A 19,287-nucleotide genomic window follows, 5' to 3' on the forward strand; every position below is an offset into this window, starting at 1 on the left:
CACCCGTCACACTGGTATTCAGTCACTGACCTTTTTCCCAGGCGCAGGGCATCATGGGTAGTGTAGGCGAAAGGCAGGGCGATGGTGTCTCCAGTTTGACCCAGGAGAGGTCGGGGTACCTGCTGACCTCCATGTCCGCCACGCTCTCTGGGGAGGACGAGGGGACGTAGCCTGCTGGGCTGTCGCGCCCTGACGAGTCGTGGACCCTGTGGAGGAGAACCTGTCAGAGGAGGTGTTTCTACACATAAACTAAGAACAGGTGTAAACGATGGGAGCAGCTTACCTGAGCTCTTCCTGGTTGTTGTGGGGGGGGGTCGGCAGGGAGGCGGGAACATCAACTGTCCTGGCCGCGTGGTTTAGAGCAAGAAGCCCCTCCCTTTTCTTTCCATCTTTTACTGAAAAATTGCCCAAACCGATGATTAGACCAAGATCAGCTTCTCTCCTTGACGTGTGGAGCAGAGCACTCACCCTCCTGCTCAGACACCTCCTTCCTCTCCAGCTCCTCCGTCGAAGCAAAGCCGTTCACCAGCTTCTGCCTGGAGGCGGGTGGAGGTGTGGGGGGCAGCGAGGCCGGAGGGGTGGGGGGGTTACTGAGGTTATTCTGGAGGGGGACAAGATGGACACGAGACTCTGTGAAGTCCAGGTAGTAATACTGCAGGTGTAGTACTACCGTGTACTAGTACCTTGTATATGAGCTGGGAGTAGTTGTACTTGGTAGTAGCGTGTACTAGTACCTTGTATATGAGCTGGGAGTAGTAGTCTGTGACCCCCTCCAGGCAGCCGGTACCAAAGGAGCCCGTCAGTCTGGAGTCTCGGCCCAGAGAGGAACTTCCAAACGGGGCAAACAGACTCAGATCCACCTTCAGAAGCGGCTCCATCAGGGGCAACACCGACAGCTGGGGGCACCAATCAATTCAGTGGTGAGAAATTGTGCTGAAGAAGAGAAATCATTTTGTATCCTCCCCTCGGACTCTCGGTACCTGTGTGAGGTGTGTGGTGAGCGGCTCAGAGCAGGAGGATCGGAGCGTTGTCTCCTCCTCCTCCTCCTCCTCCTTCTTCCTCTTCTTGTTCTTGGAAGCTTTGTCTTTCTCCGGCCGAGCGAGTCTCTTACAGCGCTGAGGCTTCTTTTTACCAGACGAGTCCAGGAGATCTGGACCGTCCACCTGAAGGACCGGTATCATGACGTCATGGCGAGTAACCACTTCATGATAAACTAACACGCTTTCTCAACACACTGCACTTGATTCAGAGGTGACCTGAAACCACCACATCGTCACATACCAGAGTAATAAAAATCCTCTCCTAGTTCACCGCTAGCTCATAGTCAGCCTTTCTAATTATCACTTAATTCAGAACAAGTTTAAAAGCTGGGCATCATTGACTCACCTAGCTCGCAACTAGCATAAATAGCTAATAGTCTAATTGCTCAGTTAACCCCTCACCATATTGCCATGGGAGCGGGGCCTGTCCTCGTCCTCAGACCGGACGCTCTCATTGGACAGCTGGCGGCGGGTTGTGGGCGGGGCCTGGTCAGTGGGTGACGGGGAGTTGGCTGGAGAAATCTTGTCCTTCAGCAGGTGTCTCAGTAGCTCCTTCCCACTGTCTCCACCGTAAGGAGAAGGGGGGAAGACTCCAGCACCTTGACCCTCCTCCTCCTTCACGATGCCTCCACCACATGCTCCTCCTTCCCCATGCTCCTCCTGATAGGACATGGGCACAAACCAACAACCTCAGCTGACTGTATACCACATGAATACAAAAAATATCACAGCTTATTGATTTCTCCAAGTGACCTGATAGCTACTGACCTTGACCTCCAGATGACCTCTGTGACAGTCCACGCCCAGGACCGATCCCCTCTGCTGGGCTGCAGACATGACAGACAGTTGCCTCTCCAGCTCTGATGATGGAGCCAGACCAGATAGGGAGGAGTTAAGAGAAAAGCACAGTTCTGATTGGTCCACGCTGCCCCGAGTGGGGGTGGAGCAGGAAGTGTCTGACACAGCTGGTGTGGGCGGAGCCGTCGTGTCATCAGAGTAGGAGGATAACGGCGTCCTGGCTCCTCCTCCGCCTGCCGCTTCGTCTCCTTCCCGCTTTCTGTTCCTCTTCTTATTCGGTTTGTCATCGGGGATGATGTCGGAGTAAAGCCGCATGAGAGAGCCGGGAACTCCAGAAGAGTAGCAGGCAAAGGATGGGGGGAGGGAGGTAGACGGGGAGGAAGAGGAGCGCTCATGTCCAAATTGATACGCCTGACCTCCAGGATGGAAGGGGGTTCTAACTTCTGCTCCCATCACAGCTGGTACCTGTTCCTGAGCTGACGGCCCAGGGGGGCCTGAGAGCCTGGGCCTGGTGTGGAGGTCTACGGGATGCTCAGCCCTGCCCCCCTCTGTTATGGCCTCGGGCAGCAGAGGGCCAGGAGGCAGGGGTCCTCCTGTGAAGCTCTGGTGCTGTGGGGGGGGTTTAGCTGCTGAGGGAGACTGGAGGAAGTCCTGGGGCAGCTCAGAACTGAAGAAAGGACTGTCACTTCCAGGGGCAGGAGCTGCCCCGGCAGGCCCTCCAGATGGGGGAACGGACGCTACTCCAGCTCCAGGAGCCATGGAGGCTCCCAAGAGGCCTTGTTGCTCCAGCTCCAGTTTTTGCTTCAGGAAGCAATGACGCTCCACCTGAGAGAAGAACAACTGTGTGATACTACTTCCTGTTCCCTACAGATGAACAGCTGTGTGATACTACTTCCTGTTCACTACAGATAAACAACTGTGTGATACTACTTCCTGTTCACTACAGATAAACAACTGTGTAATACTACTTCCTGTTCCCTACAGATGAACAGCTGTGCGATACTACTTCCTGTTCCCTACAGATAAACAGCTGTCCGATACTACTTCCTGTTCCCTACAGATGAACAGCTGTGCGATACTACTTCCTGTTCCCTACAGATGAACAGCTGTGTGATACTACTTCCTGTTCCCTACAGATGAACAGCTGTGTGATACTACTTCCTGTTCCCTACAGATGAACAGCTGTGTAATACTACTTCCTGTTCCCTACAGATGAACAGCTGTGTGATACTACTTCCTGTTCCCTACAGATGAACAGCTGTGTGATACTACTTCCTGTTCCCTACAGATGAACAGCTGTGTGATACTACTTCCTGTTCCCTACAGATGAACAGCTGTGTGATACTACTTCCTGTTCCCTACAGATGAACAGCTGTGTGATACTACTTCCTGTTCCCTACAGATGAACAGCTGTGTGATACTACTTCCTGTTCCCTACAGATGAACAGCTGTGTGATACTACTTCCTGTTCCCTACAGATGAACAGCTGTGTGATACTACTTCCTGTTCCCTACAGATGAACAGCTGTGTGATACTACTTCCTGTTCCCTACAGATGAACAGCTGTGTGATACTACTTCCTGTTCCCTACAGATGAACAGCTGTGTGATACTACTTCCTGTTCCCTACAGATGAACAGCTGTGTGATACTACTTCCTGTTCCCTACAGATGAACAGCTGTGTGATACTACTTCCTGTTCCCTACAGATGAACAGCTGTGTGATACTACTTCCTGTTCCCTACAGATAAACAGCTGTGTGATACTACTTCCTGTTCCCTACAGATGAACAGCTGTGTCTGTACTTGCTGTTCTGAGTGATGATGGTTTGATGCTTCACCTCCTGCATGAGCTGAACTCTCTGCCTCTCCTGCTGCTCCCTCAGCTTCTCCCTCCTCTCCCTCTCCAGGAAACCCTCACTGAACGGGTTGTTATCGTGAAACTTCACCTGCAGGAGGTGGAGACAGGAATCAGCTGAGTGTGCTGATATGTAAGAGTCACACTAAAGGACAGGGTCAATAAAACTTGTGGTTGTTTCTCTGATCATTAAATATTTACAACAGAAACTTGTACTGAACTAATCATTTTCATCTTCCGTATGCTGTAAATCACACCACTTAATCAATGCATTACGTTAAAAGTGATCAAACAATTCCTGGCTTCTTAATCCAATTAGTCTTAAAACCCAATGAACACAATGTCTCCTAATGGTTGGATGGGTTACATTTGTTCCCTGTGTTGAAGTCATGTGATTTATGAGTCAGACATCAGTAGAGCTCCAGGTGAGTTACCTGTGGGGGGGCAGCCGCTGCATCCCCTGCTGCTCCATTGGGTCCTCCGGTGGGGCCCCCTTGGAACACTGCTGGGGGGGGCCGGGGCCCTTTAGACAGGACGGACGGCATTCTCTGACCCATCAACCCGGTGGCCCTTCCCTCTGGGGTCCAACCAGGGGGGGCGGCTGTGATCCGTGCCACTGCGGGGCCCCCCAGGTGTGGGTGTCTCTGCTGCTGCTTGGTCCTGTAGTCCTCAATCAGCTCGGCATGATCCTTCTGCTGCTTCCGGATCTGACAAACATCACAGTGATATCCGTGTTATGCTCACCAGGAGCATGGTGCACCCCTGTGTAACCATGGCGACAGTACTGTGACCCGTACCTGCTCCAGCTGCTTCTGGACCGCCCCCTGCTGCTCTGTGATGCTGCAGAGTTGGGCGGAGTCCTCCTCGCTCAGGGCTCGGCCCGCCTTCTTGGCTGTTCTCTGTTTAGCCGACAGAGACTTCTTGGTCTTGCGTAGAGCTACGATCTGCTCCTCCAGGAGGCGCTGTTGCATCTGTAGTAGCTGCTGGGTCTTCTCCAACCACTCCTCGTACTGAGGGCGCTGAGACTCGTCTGTAGGAGACACGACAGTTACATCACATGTCATTTAGCTGACGCTTTTGTCCAAAGCGACTTACATCGCATTATAACCCATGCGTTACACTTTGCCTGAGGAGCATTTAGGGGTCAGGTGTCTTGCTCAGGGACACTTTGACATGTCACATGGGGCAGCCGGGATTCGAACCACCAACCTTGCGGCTCCTAGTGCATCACACTCCAGTCTGAAGGAGGCGTCTTTGGGGATTAACTTCTCGTTTTCCTGTCTATTTAACATCGGTGTCTTATGCTCTGATACTCACTGCCAAAGCCTGGGCCAAAGCTGGGGGGCTTCGGTCGCACCAACTGGGGGCTCCTCTTCCCATCCTGACGAGAAGAGGAGACACGTAGAACATGAACATATTCATGTTTAACACAAACCCACCGATAGTTCTCATCATGTCGTCCTGCTTCTACACACCTGAACCACTGACTGAGGAGGCCCCTCTGGACCCGGAGCCACCGGAGAACCCGCATCTTGTGGGAACCTGAAACACACACATGCACGGTTTGTTAGTCTTTAATAAAGATGGAAACAACTTTGTAAAAGAGGTCAGAGGTCATCCTACCTGTTGATGACCACAGGGTTAAGCGCTAGGTTGCCCTGGGTCATGACCTTGTTGATGCCCTTCAGAGCCACCATCTTAGCCTTCATGATGGGGTCAGAGATGGAGTCAAAGTCTGTTGAACACACACACACACACACACACACATTGAGAAGCATACCACCTGTGTGTTGAAAGCATACCACCTTCCAGGACAACAATTGTAAAAGATGAAACTGGTCTGTCAGTGTACAGGTCTTACCCATATTGGGTAACACGGGCTCTGTGGTGGGCCTCTGCCTGACTATGGCCTGCATCTGCTTCTGCTGCTGCTGCTCCTGCCGCTCCTGGTCCAGGAGGTCCTGCAGGAGGAGCGGCTGCTCCTCGAGGAGAAGGGGCCTGTGCTGGTCCTGGTCCATGTCCATATGCTGGGGCAGGACGGCCCCCTGGTGTGGGAGCTGGGTCTGAGGGCTTAGAAGGAGACAAGGCTGGGCCGGTTGAGGGGTCAGACTGCTGTGACCCTGAGGTTGGAGGCTGAGTGCTGAGGAGGAGGCTCCGAATGGTCTTGGCTGCTGCATGAAGAGCGACTGTTGACCTGCAGATGAGACAAAGTCACATTTCAGCTGAATAACCATTGATCAATAATATGGATAGAAACCATCAACTAAAAACAACAATCAATAATCTAGTAGAAAAACAAAATGATGAAAGTCGTTACCTCCAGCCAGAGGGGGGTGAACCCTGGAAGCCAAACCCGATGACGAAGCCTCTTCTTGGGACTTGAGGCGAGCAGAACCAGCGCCTGCTACCTCGGATACTGGAGCTCCCGGAGGTCCGGGGGGTCTGCTGGAGGGGACGACCCCAGGATGAGATGTAGATTGCTGGGTAGCTGAGGGGCCGTCGTGACCCTCCGATTTGACTGTGCCGATTAGGTGAGCGTTGCCGTCTGTCTTTCTTGAGGCTCCTCCGTCCTTCTCCTCCAACGGCTCCCCGAGGTCCAGCTCCTCGTTGAACATGTCCTTCTTGTCCTCCAGGTTGAGCTCAGGGTCAGCGTAGGCGATCAGGTCAAACTTTCCCGACAGCAGGAAGTCATCGAGGTGGAGGTCATTGGGACCCAGATCCAAGTCCTCCTTACCTGAAACAAAGAGCGGATCATTAGGGTTAGAGATTGAAGATTGATCCTCAACGTGATCATTAACGCCATCCCGGTTCTGAGGATCCACAAGTAGGGCTCTTACCATCTTCAGGGTCCAGGTTCAGGTTGAGGTCCACCAGATCCTTCACCTCCACGTCCTCAAGGTCCTTCACAGCAGAGTCCTCCAGATGCTCCTCATGGAGGACGGCCTCTCTGTTCTGAGTAAGCCCCCCCGCATGAACCAAGTGCTGCTGGTTCAGCTGCTCCATCACCATTGCCTCTCCCATCCTGGTCCCTGGACCGGGTCTCACCCCAAACGGCTGGGGGTTTCTGGGGGAGGGCAGTGAGGGGGCCTCTGGCAGAGAGAAGGACAGCCTCAGGCGGTTCTCCGGGGTCCGGTGTCGGAGCTCAATGTAAGGCTGACCCATGATGCTGTGCTGCTGGAGGGGGAGGGAGCTGGGGAGGAAAGGTTGGGGGACACCTGCAGGATTTGGGGGGGCGGGGGGTATCAGTGACTTTACAGAACTAAATCAATATAAATGTATTGTGAATATACATGTATACACATATAGAGAACTCATTGGCTCACCAGACATCATGTGGGGCGGAGTGGAGCGGATTCCAGTAAACTCCATCAAACCGAGCCCAGAACCAGGCGCCGCTACCTGGTGGGGCCGTGAGAAGGAGTCCCGGAGACCTGCTGGAGCTACAGGTGGAACACCAAACCTGAGAGGAGGAAAAGGAAGAGATGAATGAAGCTGAACACGTCATCAGGTCAAGTCCAGGTTTTGAGGGTTCTTCTCACCTCTGAGCCGGTCCTCGGACTGGCAGCTCTTTGGGAGGCAACCCCCTCTGCTGGTCCAGGGGTAGCCCCCCTCGAGGCCTCAGTGTGGCGGGGTACGGGGGTGGGGGACGTCCAAACGGGTCTATTCGGGGAGCAAGAGAGGTGTCTGGCTGGGACCAGTGTTGTGGTGGGGCAGAACCAGGGGCGGGTCCAGAAGGTGCTTCCTGGAGCCCTTTCTCCTGCCGTAAGGCGCTCTTCTGCTGCTGCTGCCTCAGGATGAGCTGCCGGAGACGCTGCCGCTGCACACAGAGGGAACCCGAGAACTCAGAGGAAGTCAAGAACCAGAAGCAACCGGCCCCCAAACGAACCCGTACCTGTCTCAGCTTCTCCTCCGAATCACCGAGCTGAGGCAGCATGCTCATCGATCCGTCTAAAGGCGCCGCGGCCATCTTATTGGTCGATGAGTTGTCCGTCCGTGTCATGTGACTTTGCTCAAAGGGGTCCTCACCAGGATTCTGACCCGACAGAAAGACGCGGTCCTCTGACATTCCGTGGTGCATCAGGTTCTGGCTGTTTGTGGGAAATAAGTCCTGCTGTTGTTGTCTTCCTGGAGACCGCTGCATCTGAAGAGAGAATAAATGAAACATGCACTAGTTCGGACACACATTCAGGCGACAGCTCTTACTTCCATGTGACGTGCGGTGTCGTCCGTTACCTTGAGGTGTGTCGGGCTGAAGGTCACCGTCTCTCCAGACAGCCCTTGAACCAAAGGGGAGGAACCGGATCCTGCCAGTTGAGGAGTAAAGATCTCCTTTAGGGCCTGGCTGAAGGGCTCTGGGCCCTTCTGGGGTCGGGGCGTCAAGGGCTGCTGGACGTAGGGGTCCAATAGAAGTTGTGAGGTACCGTCGGGCCGGGTGTAGGGGTCGCTGCTCCGCTGAGGCGATCGAGGGAAGTGCTCCGTGATGCAGGGGTGGGGGGTCCCCGGGTTGGAAGCGTATGGGTCTATGTTTGGGTGGGAGGGGGACGGACGCCTGCTCGTGGAGTTCTGGTTGTACTGGTCCAGTCTAAGTGCAGGCGGTGTGGTGAGGTAGGGCTCAGAATGAGGGTGTGGCGTACCAGGAGTCTGAGGATTGGCATAGGGGTCAGGCGAGGGCCGAGAGGTCAAAGGGGAGTCAGTGATCTGCTGACTGTAGTCAGGTCTGGGGGTGCCAGGCGTCTGGGAATAGGGGCTTCGGTGGGGGGAGCCCAGTGCAGACAGTGGACTGGAGGGGAAGGAAGGGTCCTGCGACTGGGAGAGAGCAAAGCCCACGTCCCTCCTTCCTCCTGTGGTACCACACACCTCCAGTTGAGACTGGTGTGGAGGAGGCATGGGGGCTTTGAATAACCCAGCATGCACCAGTTCATCACCACAAGCGTATAGCTCAGAAACCGCCGCTCCGATGCTACTGCTGCTATGAGGAGTCGCCTGGTACCCCGGAGCTCCTCGGAGACCAACGTGTCGAGCTGTAGGGTCGGGGGCGGAGCCAGAGGGGGGGCTCATCATGCACGCCCTGCTCTGCTGCAGTCCTAGGAGGAGAAAACAGACGTTGATGGGAGGAGTAAACTGGAAGGACACGGCCTCTGAGAGGAGATAAGGAAGCAACGCTATGGGGGGGGTTACCTGGTTGGGGTCCAAGGGTCCGAGAGACATCAGAGGTTTTTGAGTCGGGTGACGGAGCAGGAGAACCAAAGGCATCGTGGGCCGGGGAGGAGTTGAGGGAGTCGTGGCGCTGCTGCGAGGAGGGGGGTCGAGGAGGCCCCGCTACTTTAACGTTGGCTTCCCAGGGTGAGGAGGGACGAGAGGAGGGCGGAGAGAACATTTGAGGTGAGGAGGGCGGCTGATGGAGGGGAGAGGAGGGGAGGGGGGAGTGAGGGAGCGAGGAGAAGCCAGGGGGGGGAGGGGCTTGTGGTCTGAGGAAGACGTCATCAGCCAGTCCCGAGCTCTGGTGGCTGGACCCCGGCGGATGGAGGGGGGAGGCGTTGCCCGTCGCCGGGGGGCTCCGGCTGCCCCCGTCTGGAGAAAGGCGGCCGGCGAGCTGCCTCTGCTGGAGGAGCTGCTCGTTCTTCACCTGCTCCAGCTTCTGGCTGGCCTCCATCTTGGCCAGCTGCTTGCTCTTCTGACGCATTTGCTAGAAGACAAAAGGAAAAGACGAGTCAGCGTCTCTACGTGAGCTGGCCGCTCGTAGTGCTCGCTGTCTCATGATATCAGTGATGAATGGAGGCTACAGCATGCAGCGTGACATCATGTAATATGCTGGAGGGGGGGTGTGATGTGTTGGGGGGGGGGGGGGGGCTATCATGTATCCTCCCTGCTGACTGTCTCTCACCTGCTTAATCGTACCTGTTCATGGTAATGTCAAGCTGCGGTCATCCTTCAGCACACACACACTCACACACACCTTATTTTGGACTTCCTGTCACATGGCCTCTCCATCATGAGGGGGGGTCTGATGTTAAGCCACAACACCAGGCTGACTACCACTATAGCTATTTACTAACTGGTCCCAGGCTACTTGTCATCTAGCGGCTCATAATGGCTCATAGTGGTTCTGCTGGTTTGGTACGACGAGGCCAGGAGAGAAGAAAAGAACCCGGTTCTGGGCGCTGAAGGACGGCAGCAGAACAACATTCAGAGTGAGAATAAAGTCAGCCTCACTGCAATCAGTGTCCCTCAATCCCAGAGATGAGAAGCGTGGGTCCATGTTTGACGGATCACTGACACCTCTACAGAGTGAGTAATAATAATAATAATAATATTATAAACATCTAACTGGACCAGGTTCACACTAAACAGAGATATTCTGCAAAAATAACATTTCAGAAGATGGCAATTTATTTACTTCATTAAATTAAATCATGAATCAAAGAAGTTTGATTCTTTGTAAATCAACAAATCAATAATGTGACAAATGTAATTTGTTGCTAAATATGAACTATTATGTGTATTATTGTTTTTACATTTTGATGCTTCTTAGGATTTATGTGAAGCCTTTTAATTGCCTTGTTGTTGTGCTACACAAATACACTTGACCTTGCTAGCCAGAATTTGACCTCCAGGTGAACCCAGTGAAAACTGTGTGTGGACCAGCAGCATGTTGCTGTGGAAGAGAAAGAGGGTTTGGAGGGTCAGGAAGTCTCCCTGGAACGAGTTCGCCTTGAGATCTTACCAGAGCCTCTTTGCCACCTCCTGCTACAGATGCCTGGTAGGGACAATCTTTATCTGTTGGTGATTTTAGGGCTTTGCTTTGGGGGGGATTTTCCTGCCTCTTCTTACCGGCTCCCCATCTGTCTTTTACCTCCCCCTTTTCAATGACAATGACATCACAGATATTAGTTGGAGTCAGTGAGTGAGGCTCAGCATGCAAATCATCTTCATCCATGACACAATGATAGTAAAAGTCACATGACCCCATCGCCCAGTGAGGCACTGCTCCCCCCCTAACATGCAGCCTGATTGTTACCATGGTTACTACTCAGAGTGGGAAACCAACACCATCCAATGGAATGATTGGACAAAAGTTGGTCATTGAACTACGTGAAGCAACATATTGTTCTGTAAATCACAATAAGCTGATGTTTTAATTACAAGAACAGAGTCTGGTGTTGATTTCTCTCTCTCTCTCTCTAAGTCATGGGTGGAGATGCAATAAAGACAAACACACCGAAACACTGGTTACCTGTCTGAACTTCCACTCCTGCTCCTGCTCCGACTCTTTGGGCCTCAGTGGGTCCTTAAACGCTACCTCCGTCTCCAAGGAAACCGGGTCAAAAGGTCCTTGAAGCAGCGGTAGAGGCAGTGGAGGTAAATGCTCTCCATGGGGCAGCTGTTGCTGCTGATGTTGCTGATGTTGCTGCTGATGTTGCTGCTGATGTTGCTGCTGAAGTTGCTGATGTTGCTGCTGCTGAAGTTGCTGCTGCTGCTGCTGATGTTGTTGCTGCTGATGTTGCTGCTGAAGTTGCTGCTGATGTTGCTGCTGAAGTTGCTGATGTTGCTGCTGCTGAAGTTGCTGATGTTGCTGCTGCTGAAGTTGCTGATGTTGCTGCTGCTGAAGTTGCTGCTGTTGCTGCGGATGAAGTTGCTGCTGCAATTGCAGATGATGTTGCTGGCGCTTGAGTTGCTCGTTTGACAGCTGCACCTTGCTGATACGCTGCGCCGCCCGATTATCACGAGCTTTTTGCTGGTGGAGAAAAATGAAAACAAAATGTTTTCCGTACTTCACCAAACGACCAAATATGTGAACCTCGTTGTGTCCCTTTCTGTCATGAATGATCAGCTGCAGCGTGAAAAGGAAAACTCACCACGAAGGGAGCTCTGTCCTGAGAGCTGGCCTTCCTCCACAGCTTGGCTATCTGCTTCACTCTGGTGGACCAGTCTGAGACACACATAAGGACCTCAGTGGTTAGATGCTGTAGTCACTAGAGGTGGGAACCACCAGGGAGATACCATATTATCACCATACTACACACTTTATTGTCTGTTGGCCATCAAATATGTTGACAGTCTGTTCATCTCACTTCAATCATTTTTATTTCAGCAAAATGAGTTGTGACGCAGACAAACTGACCAACAGTTAGAAATGTTGCACCTTACTGCAACTTGTACAAGAGAGACGTTGTGTTGACGCCTCACACGGGGCGATCGATTGTGGTATTTTCTTAGCTCGCTCACATTTGGAAGGTAGCTTTGTCTATTAGCTTTCTGGCATTTCTCCATTTTGGTTTTGACCAACCTCCTACCAATCATGCCGTGCTAACCACAAAGCATCACAGCACCACCTAGTAGACTGAAAAAAAAGCAATTGATTTTTAAAAGTTGATCATTTATGGAATAAAATATGAATACTTGGCTTCCGTGTATCGATACAAACTCACATGTTCTGTGCTCTATCCACTTATCACCCTAAGTGTTGCAGTGTGTGTGTGTGTGTGTGTGTGTACCAGGGTGCTGCTCTCTCAGCTGGGGGAACTTGGTGTTACAGTAGAGGACCGGAGCGACAGTCGCCATGTCTCCCAGAGTTTCCTCTTTCTCCCACTTCAACATGCCCCTCTGAGCGGTCGACATGACGTCCTGCTCGCCTCCTCTTGCTGACACCCGATTGGTTGAGGCCAGCCCGGGGGCTGTGCTCTCTGGAGGCGGTACCCTAAAGCCCGTTGGACTCTGGGCGCCGCTGGATATCACGGGAGTGTTAGGAAAACGAGAAGGAGCTCCCGTCAGGCCGTTCATCAGCGGCAGGCGAGGAAACATAGTTGTTGCTGAAGGACAGAGGTTTAATTATCAAATGGGTAATAATAATCTGAATAATACTTAACCTTTTATTGTTTCAGTTACATTAACTGAATCTGATTGATAATGCTTTCCGTTGGGTTCAGCTGGAGTAACGTGGGAATGTAGTCAGAGTGCAGTCAGGGTCGAGTTGGGGTCAGAATCAGGGTCGAGTTGGGGTCAGAATCAGGGTCGAGTTGGGGTCAGAATCAGGGTCGAGTTGGGGTCAGAATCAGGGTCGAGTTGCAGCAGTCAATGTACAGTCAGATTTATCTTTTAGTCTCATATTCGTAGCTATGGGTAAAAACTGTAACAGCATCCAATCGAGTGTGTCTATTTGTACTTGAGAAGTGTCTGTCTTGGGTGTGTGTGTGTGTGTGTGTGTGTGTGTGTGTGTACCTGTGTGGTGCGTGTTTGTCTTGCTCCCAACAGAGGTTTGTGTGTATTGGCTCTGCTCAGAATGTTGGTTGATGCTGCGGTTTGGACTGAGAACAGCAGTGAAGACCTCCTCTACGTCCTTTCCCTCCAGCTCTACACACACACACACACACACACACACACACACACACACACACACACACACACACACACACACAAACTTAATCTAATCTCCCTATCCAGCGATCCAATAGGGACTCTGATATTCGCCATAAATGATGACATCACGATATAACACGAGTTCAGAACACAATGAGCTTCAGAGGGTAAAAATCTAACTCCACAACGTTTGGTAGCTTCTTCTAGCTGTGTTTAAATCTTTTATCTGTGCAGACAAAGATGAGTCATAATATTGCTTTATAGTATTTGTAGATTAGATTCCAGTAGTGTCTTTTCCTGACATTTAGAAACAATCTGATGTGATGTGGATGATATTCAGTAAGCGGTTTATACAACATATAAATATGGAGGAAGTCTCCTTTGGTCACATGATCAGGACTCACCTGGGATGTTGTACAGTTTGCTGAGGATGGCTCCTGAAAAACAACATATGACTGATGAGTTAACGGTTCTACATGAGTGATTACTTATCCATGGGTCTATATAAGCATACTGTCACATGCTTTATAGATTTATGAAGAGACACAGAGGCTGCTGGGAACTAGAAACTAGAAGGTAGTCAAACAACTCCGATGATGACATCCGTCCAGAGATGCTGAAGGCCATGCGTGTTGGGGGTCTTGGATGACGCGCCTCTTCAGTCTGGGTCAGACCACTCTTCAAAAAGAGTGTGTGCCAATAACAGTGGGATCACACAGTCCCTGGAAAAGTCTACTCCAAGATGCTGGAAAGGAGGATTCGGCCAAGAGTCAAACCACGGATTTAAGAAGAAGGTGGTTTATGGGTCTGCAGATCTCGTCACTGCTTGTTCCAAATGATGTGGTCCTGATGGCATCTTCTGTCTGTGACCTCCAACTGGAGCGGTTCGCTGCCGAGTGTGAAGCGGATGGGATGAGGACCAGCACGTCTAAATGTTCTAGGCAGGAACCCGATGGATTGACTACTTTGAGTGTGATCTTGGAGAATCGGAGCAGCGGGGGCGGTTTTGTACTCGCTTTACCGCACTGTTGTGAAGAAAAGAGCTGAGCCGAAAGGCAAAGCTCTCGATCTACGGGTCAATCTTCATTCCTACCCTCACCTATGGTCATGAAGGATGGGTCATGACCGAAAGAACTAGGTCACAGGTACAAGAGGTCAAATGGCTTTCCTCAGGAGAGCGGCTTAGAGATAGAAGGCTGAGAAGCTCGGAGTAGAGCCGCTGCTCCTTTGCGTTTAAAGGAGCCAGTGGAGGTGGTTTGGGCTTCTGGTAAGATGCCCCCTGGACGCCTCCCCTGGGAGGTGTTCCAGGCGCGTCCAGCTGGGAAGAGGCCCCAAGAAGACCCAGGACAGATTATATCTCTGCACTGGCCTGGGAACGCCTTGCTAGATGAGGCCCGGGAAAGGGAAGTTTGGGGTTCTCTTATTGGAGCTGTTGCCCCGCGACCCGACCCCAGATGAGAGGTTCACGATGAATGGATGTAAACTTCTGATGAAACAAAAGTTAGACAAAGAAGCGGTTTGAGCTGATTAAAGATATTAATTGAAAAAGTCTCACCGTCAGCGACCATCTTGTCGAGCTCTGGACTTAAGATGGCATCGAGAGGCTCTTCCTGAACAGCCCTCAGGCCACGCCCACCACTTCCTGTCCTGTCACCAGCAATCAAGCCAATGTCCAGACCGGCTGCGAAATAAAGAAGAAGAGACAGATAAACAGGAAGTGAGGGACATCTGCAGAAGAAGACGAGCAGTGAGAGACATCTGCAGAAGAAGACGAGCAGTGAGGGACATCTGCAGAAGAAGACGAGCAGTGAGGGACATCTGCAGAAGAAGACGAGCAGTGAGGGACATCTGCAGAAGAAGAAGAGCAGTGAGGGACATCTGCAGAAGAAGAAGAGCAGTGAGAGACATCTGCAGAAGAAGACGAGCAGTGAGGGACATCTGCAGAAGAAGACGAGCAGTGAGGGACATCTGCAGAAGAAGAAGAGCAGTGAGGGACATCTGCAGAAGAAGACGAGCAGTGAGGGACATCTGCAGAAGAAGACGAGCAGTGAGGGACATCTGCAGAAGAAGACGAGCAGTGAGGGACATCTGCAGAAGAAGACGAGCAGTGAGGGACATCTGCAGAAGAAGACGAGCAGTGAGAGACATCTGCAGAAGAAGAAGAGCAGTGAGGGACATCTGCAGAAGAAGACGAGCAGTGAGAGACATCTGCAGAAGAAGAAGAGCAGTGAGGGACATTTGCAGAAGAAGACGAGCAGTGAGAGACATCTGCAGAAGAAGAAGAGCAGTGAGGGACATCTGCAGGAGAAGACAATCAGTGAGGGACATCTGCAGAAGAAGAAGAGCAGTGAGGGACATCTGCAGGAGAAGACAATCAGTGAGGGACATCTGCAGAAGAAGAAGAGCAGTGAGGGACATCTGCAGGAGAAGACAATCAGTGAGGGACATCTGCAGGAGAAGGAGGCACAGAAGGAGTTGCAGGAGATGGAGGTCTTACCAAACGGAGAGAGGGAGCGTTCGACCTGGAAGTGACCTGAAAACAAATGGACAGTGTGAACACTCTTCTTCGTTGGTATCACTGCACTGTTTCCATCTGGACACTAAAGAGACTTTCGTGATCAGAGCCATGAAGACACACTAGAGGAAGGGGCGGGGGGGTAGAGGGGGGGGGGGGAACCAGTCACCCAGATGTATTTGGCTGTGTCTCTACCTGTGTGTCCTGAGCCCAGAATGTGAGGATCAGTGTTGAGAACATCAGACAGATCCAGTAGAGTGTCCTCCGACATGTCTGGACAGTGACACACACACACACACACACACACACACGTGATTCACAATCAAACACAAATGAAAGTTGAAGAAATGCAAATAAGATTTCAATAAATGAAAAACTCACGCAGCGGTCCCTCCTTCTTCATGGCGTGGGTCCCCACGGTGCCAAGTGCAAGGCCTGAGGGGGAGGGGCTATGCAATCCATGGGCGGGGCTTTCTATTTCACCCATCGTTGCTCCTGGTTTGCCGGCACCCGGCGTCCCCGAGTCCCGCCTTGTGTCTGCTTGTCGGCTCACGTCTAGAAGAACTCGACCAAAGAACGCCTCCTGAAGAGAGAGACAATCAGATTTACAGTGTGTGTGTGTGTGTGTGTGTGTGTGTGTGTGCGTGTGTGTGTGTGTGTGCGTGTGCGTGTGTGTGTTCCTACCTGCAGGTAGGAAGGGAACGCCTCCTCCAGCTTAGTCTTCTTCTTTCTGTACCTCTTCTTCACCTTCTCAATATTCTGCTCAGCAGGTAACAGCGTCTCCATGGAAACGTCTGCAAGCAAAAGGCCTCATGTATGACAGACCATAATAACTGGAGGTGTAATGGATCATGCATTTCATAAAGCAGCTGATCTCAAACATGTGGATTTATTAGTTTAGCACCAAATCTCAGATGCACGTTGTAACGTTCTTGTGTTCACTGAACTGAGACTAAACGCATGACAGTGGAACTCGTTGTTTAGCCGATCAATAACCACCCGTTACGTCATAATAACATTAACATTAACAAAGCTTCACCTTCGTTACCCAGCAGCCTCCCTAAATCTTTTCTGCACAGTTTGATTCTGCTTGGACCAGATTTCCCTCCACGCTGACGCACCATGAACCCACCGATACCTGAGAGACAGACGGGGAGACAGGTGCATCATGGGAATGAAGTTGACAGCCTGCCGTGTCCCATCACCGGATGGCGATTAGGCTGAGATTCTCTGTCCTGTAACTCCTCACCAGGCCTGTAGGGTTTCCTTTTCCTCTTCTGGCTGCCATCGGCAACCGGACACTCCTTTGTGACGTCATCGTGGTCTCGCTCGGGGCTGGAGTCAGACTTTATCTCACATTCCAAGTCACCTGGAGAAAACATCGGATGCTGTTTTTGACAAGAAACAAAGCGACCAGTGTGTGTGTGTGTGTGTGTGTGTGACCTCTGACCTCTGCTGGGGTCCTGCTTGCAGGGGGGGTCGGTGTCAGTTGGAGTTTGCATAACAGACACACTGTTCTGGTTGATGATCCTCAGCTTCAGTTTGGGTTTACACCTGCAGGAAGAAGACAAGAAACAACTTATCAAAGTCCTCACTGTTAACCTGCCAACAGGTCTACTGAAGCTCCACCCCACTGACCCAAGAGGCGGAGCCTAAACATCCAGCCGACCTGAAGGAGTCTGAATCCGGCCTCGTATACCTGTTCAGGTAAATACAGCTTCCCAATAAAGACTATCAGCTGATGATTGATGCAAACAGACGAGTCACATGTGAGAGATGTAGTCACCTTGGCACTCATGTGAAGCTTGGAAGTTTTCCTACATTGTTTGGCTTCATACATTACATTTATATTACATTTTGATGCACAACTTCTTAAAGCTGGATATCTGGAGACCATCATTACTCCAGTTCCCAGGTTGATGATTTTTAGTTATAAATGAATCATCAACCATTGAATACACGGGGTGAGGAGAGCCGGCTCACCTGCGGTAGCTGCGCGGTGATGTGAGAGGTTCCACCAGAGACTGCAGGTGAGAGAGACCCGACTCTGTGAGACACACTCCGTCCTGAGTGTAGGTCTTCACATCTGCACACACAAACATTCATTATCATCACATGAAGGATGTATTTTATACTCAAGCTGTGAAACATTTGGTATCTCCACAGACGAGTCTCTGACCTGGTTCTCTGATCCTGGAGATGATCTGAGCCGTGAAGGGCGAGTCCAACCTGTCTGACCGCCCTGAAACACCGACATCAGATAAATACCAAGCACGCGTCCAAGCTTTCAATCAGAGTCAAGCTCAGTAGGACAGTTGTGTGTTTACCACTAGTGCTGTGTGTCCGGCACAGCTGGCAGTCCAAGCCTTCGTCCGCCGCAGCCTCCACCTCTTCTTCAGTGGTCAAGCCCTGACACACAGCGTGGACCCACCTGCGCGCACACACACACGCACACGCACACACACACACACAAAAGTTACGTTACGCGTTATTGCTCAGTTATTTACTGTTTACTTATTTAATGTCTGTGTGCGTGTGTGTGTGTGTGCGTGTGCGCGTTACCTGTCACACTGCTGACACTGCAGTATCAGGTCGTCTTGTGTGTAATGTCTCTGGCAGAGGGGGCAGCGGCTCAGACTGTCACACGGTCCACAGCGACTGTAGTTTTCTTGCCAATCACAGTGCAGGCCGGGGGAGGCAGAGCCGCACTTCACACACCACACACACCTGAGGACACACACCCCGTCAAAGTGGACGCACACACACAAAACATCTGAGGACCAACACAGACATGCACCATCAGAGAGGACACACACACACACTCGGGTGACCCACCACTTGCACTTCCAGGCTCCCTTGGGGACAGTCAGAAGGGGCGGGTCCAGGCAGTAGGTGTGGTAGCTGATGTCACAGTCGTCGCATAGCAACAGTCTCCCAGGGTCGCTGGCCTCGCCACACGCCTCACACACCGTGCACTCCAGGCAGCGCCACCCTTTGGTCAGCACCACCCGAGTGACCTGCAGACAGAAGCTCAGGTTGAGGTCACTGAGCCCGGAGGTGGACGAGGAGCAAAGAGGCTTCACTGACCTTCACGCTGACACAGTAGGGATGGTAACACTGTCCACACTGAGAACAGGCCAACAGGCGGCCCTCAGCACCACGACCGAAGCTCCCACACACCACACACATGTCCTGCACACACAGCCACATGTTACATACATGTATACACACACACACACACACACACATAGTGAGTGACTCCTCTCATGAGGAGCACTTACCTGTCTGAGGGTGAACAGGTCCGAGGTGGAGAACATCACCACCGTGTTGTGCATCGAGTTCTCCTCCTCTTCCTCCTTCGGCTGGAACGGCTCCACGTACACACCCTGAGACACACACACACACACACAGCAGTCATCAATATCCTCCGTGTGAGAGAGTGAGTGAGTGAGTGAGTGTGTGTTTTCTTACTCCTGGCGACACACTCAGACTCTCCTGAGTCTTCAGACGACTTCTCCCTCTCGCTCCTCTTCCTGCTCCTCCTAAACCTCCTCTGGATCTTCGTCTCCCTGGGAACCCTGACCCTCGACCCTGAGAGCAGAAGGATTTAAGTACAATGACATCATGGCTCGTGAAGGTCCAGAATTCGGTGTGTGTATGATAAAGTTTGTGTACAGTACAATTGAACACTTGTAGTTGTTTGTTGATCTATGATGTCATTAT

General features: G+C 51.8%; 1 protein-coding gene across 8 annotated transcripts in view; it reads right to left on the reverse strand.

The window, feature by feature from the left end:
• LOC119198388 (histone-lysine N-methyltransferase 2C-like) overlaps positions 1-19,287 on the reverse strand; it is a 40,177-nt gene that overhangs the window by 6,791 nt on the left and 14,099 nt on the right. The window contains exons 18-60 of one of the 8 annotated variants that reach the window (XM_062559183.1): positions 19,036-19,155; positions 18,846-18,950; positions 18,652-18,756; positions 18,400-18,581; positions 18,127-18,291; positions 17,892-17,995; positions 17,744-17,806; positions 17,548-17,650; positions 17,015-17,118; positions 16,814-16,933; positions 16,604-16,702; positions 16,249-16,358; positions 15,946-16,147; positions 15,760-15,837; positions 15,547-15,582; positions 14,605-14,730; positions 13,454-13,486; positions 12,912-13,043; positions 12,188-12,502; positions 11,549-11,622; positions 10,927-11,427; positions 10,417-10,551; positions 8,871-9,378; positions 7,926-8,776; positions 7,585-7,833; positions 7,232-7,509; positions 7,016-7,152; positions 6,530-6,907; positions 6,010-6,426; positions 5,554-5,886; positions 5,316-5,427; positions 5,168-5,234; positions 5,010-5,073; positions 4,490-4,722; positions 4,127-4,399; positions 3,676-3,783; positions 1,809-2,663; positions 1,443-1,700; positions 981-1,163; positions 735-896; positions 469-601; positions 284-395; positions 31-206 (exon numbers count right to left, since the gene is read on the reverse strand). In XM_062559183.1, coding sequence (XP_062415167.1) covers positions 31-206; positions 284-395; positions 469-601; positions 735-896; positions 981-1,163; positions 1,443-1,700; positions 1,809-2,663; positions 3,676-3,783; positions 4,127-4,399; positions 4,490-4,722; positions 5,010-5,073; positions 5,168-5,234; positions 5,316-5,427; positions 5,554-5,886; positions 6,010-6,426; positions 6,530-6,907; positions 7,016-7,152; positions 7,232-7,509; positions 7,585-7,833; positions 7,926-8,776; positions 8,871-9,378; positions 10,417-10,551; positions 10,927-11,427; positions 11,549-11,622; positions 12,188-12,502; positions 12,912-13,043; positions 13,454-13,486; positions 14,605-14,730; positions 15,547-15,582; positions 15,760-15,837; positions 15,946-16,147; positions 16,249-16,358; positions 16,604-16,702; positions 16,814-16,933; positions 17,015-17,118; positions 17,548-17,650; positions 17,744-17,806; positions 17,892-17,995; positions 18,127-18,291; positions 18,400-18,581; positions 18,652-18,756; positions 18,846-18,950; positions 19,036-19,155 — 8,899 coding nt within the window. Of the gene's footprint in view, positions 1-30; positions 207-283; positions 396-468; positions 602-734; positions 897-980; positions 1,164-1,442; positions 1,701-1,808; positions 2,664-3,675; positions 3,784-4,126; positions 4,400-4,489; positions 4,723-5,009; positions 5,074-5,167; positions 5,235-5,315; positions 5,428-5,553; positions 5,887-6,009; positions 6,427-6,529; positions 6,908-7,015; positions 7,153-7,231; positions 7,510-7,584; positions 7,834-7,925; positions 8,777-8,870; positions 9,379-10,416; positions 10,552-10,926; positions 11,428-11,548; positions 11,623-12,187; positions 12,503-12,911; positions 13,044-13,453; positions 13,487-14,604; positions 14,731-15,546; positions 15,583-15,759; positions 15,838-15,945; positions 16,148-16,248; positions 16,359-16,603; positions 16,703-16,813; positions 17,119-17,547; positions 17,651-17,743; positions 17,807-17,891; positions 17,996-18,126; positions 18,292-18,399; positions 18,582-18,651; positions 18,757-18,845; positions 18,951-19,035; positions 19,156-19,287 lie in introns of all 8 variants that reach the window. The other 7 variants (XM_062559188.1, XM_062559181.1, XM_062559182.1 and 4 more) reach the window with 7 other exon arrangements.

Source organism: Pungitius pungitius, chromosome 19 (assembly GCF_949316345.1).
Source record: "Pungitius pungitius chromosome 19, fPunPun2.1, whole genome shotgun sequence".
Taxonomy (NCBI): Eukaryota; Metazoa; Chordata; class Actinopteri; order Perciformes; family Gasterosteidae; genus Pungitius; species Pungitius pungitius.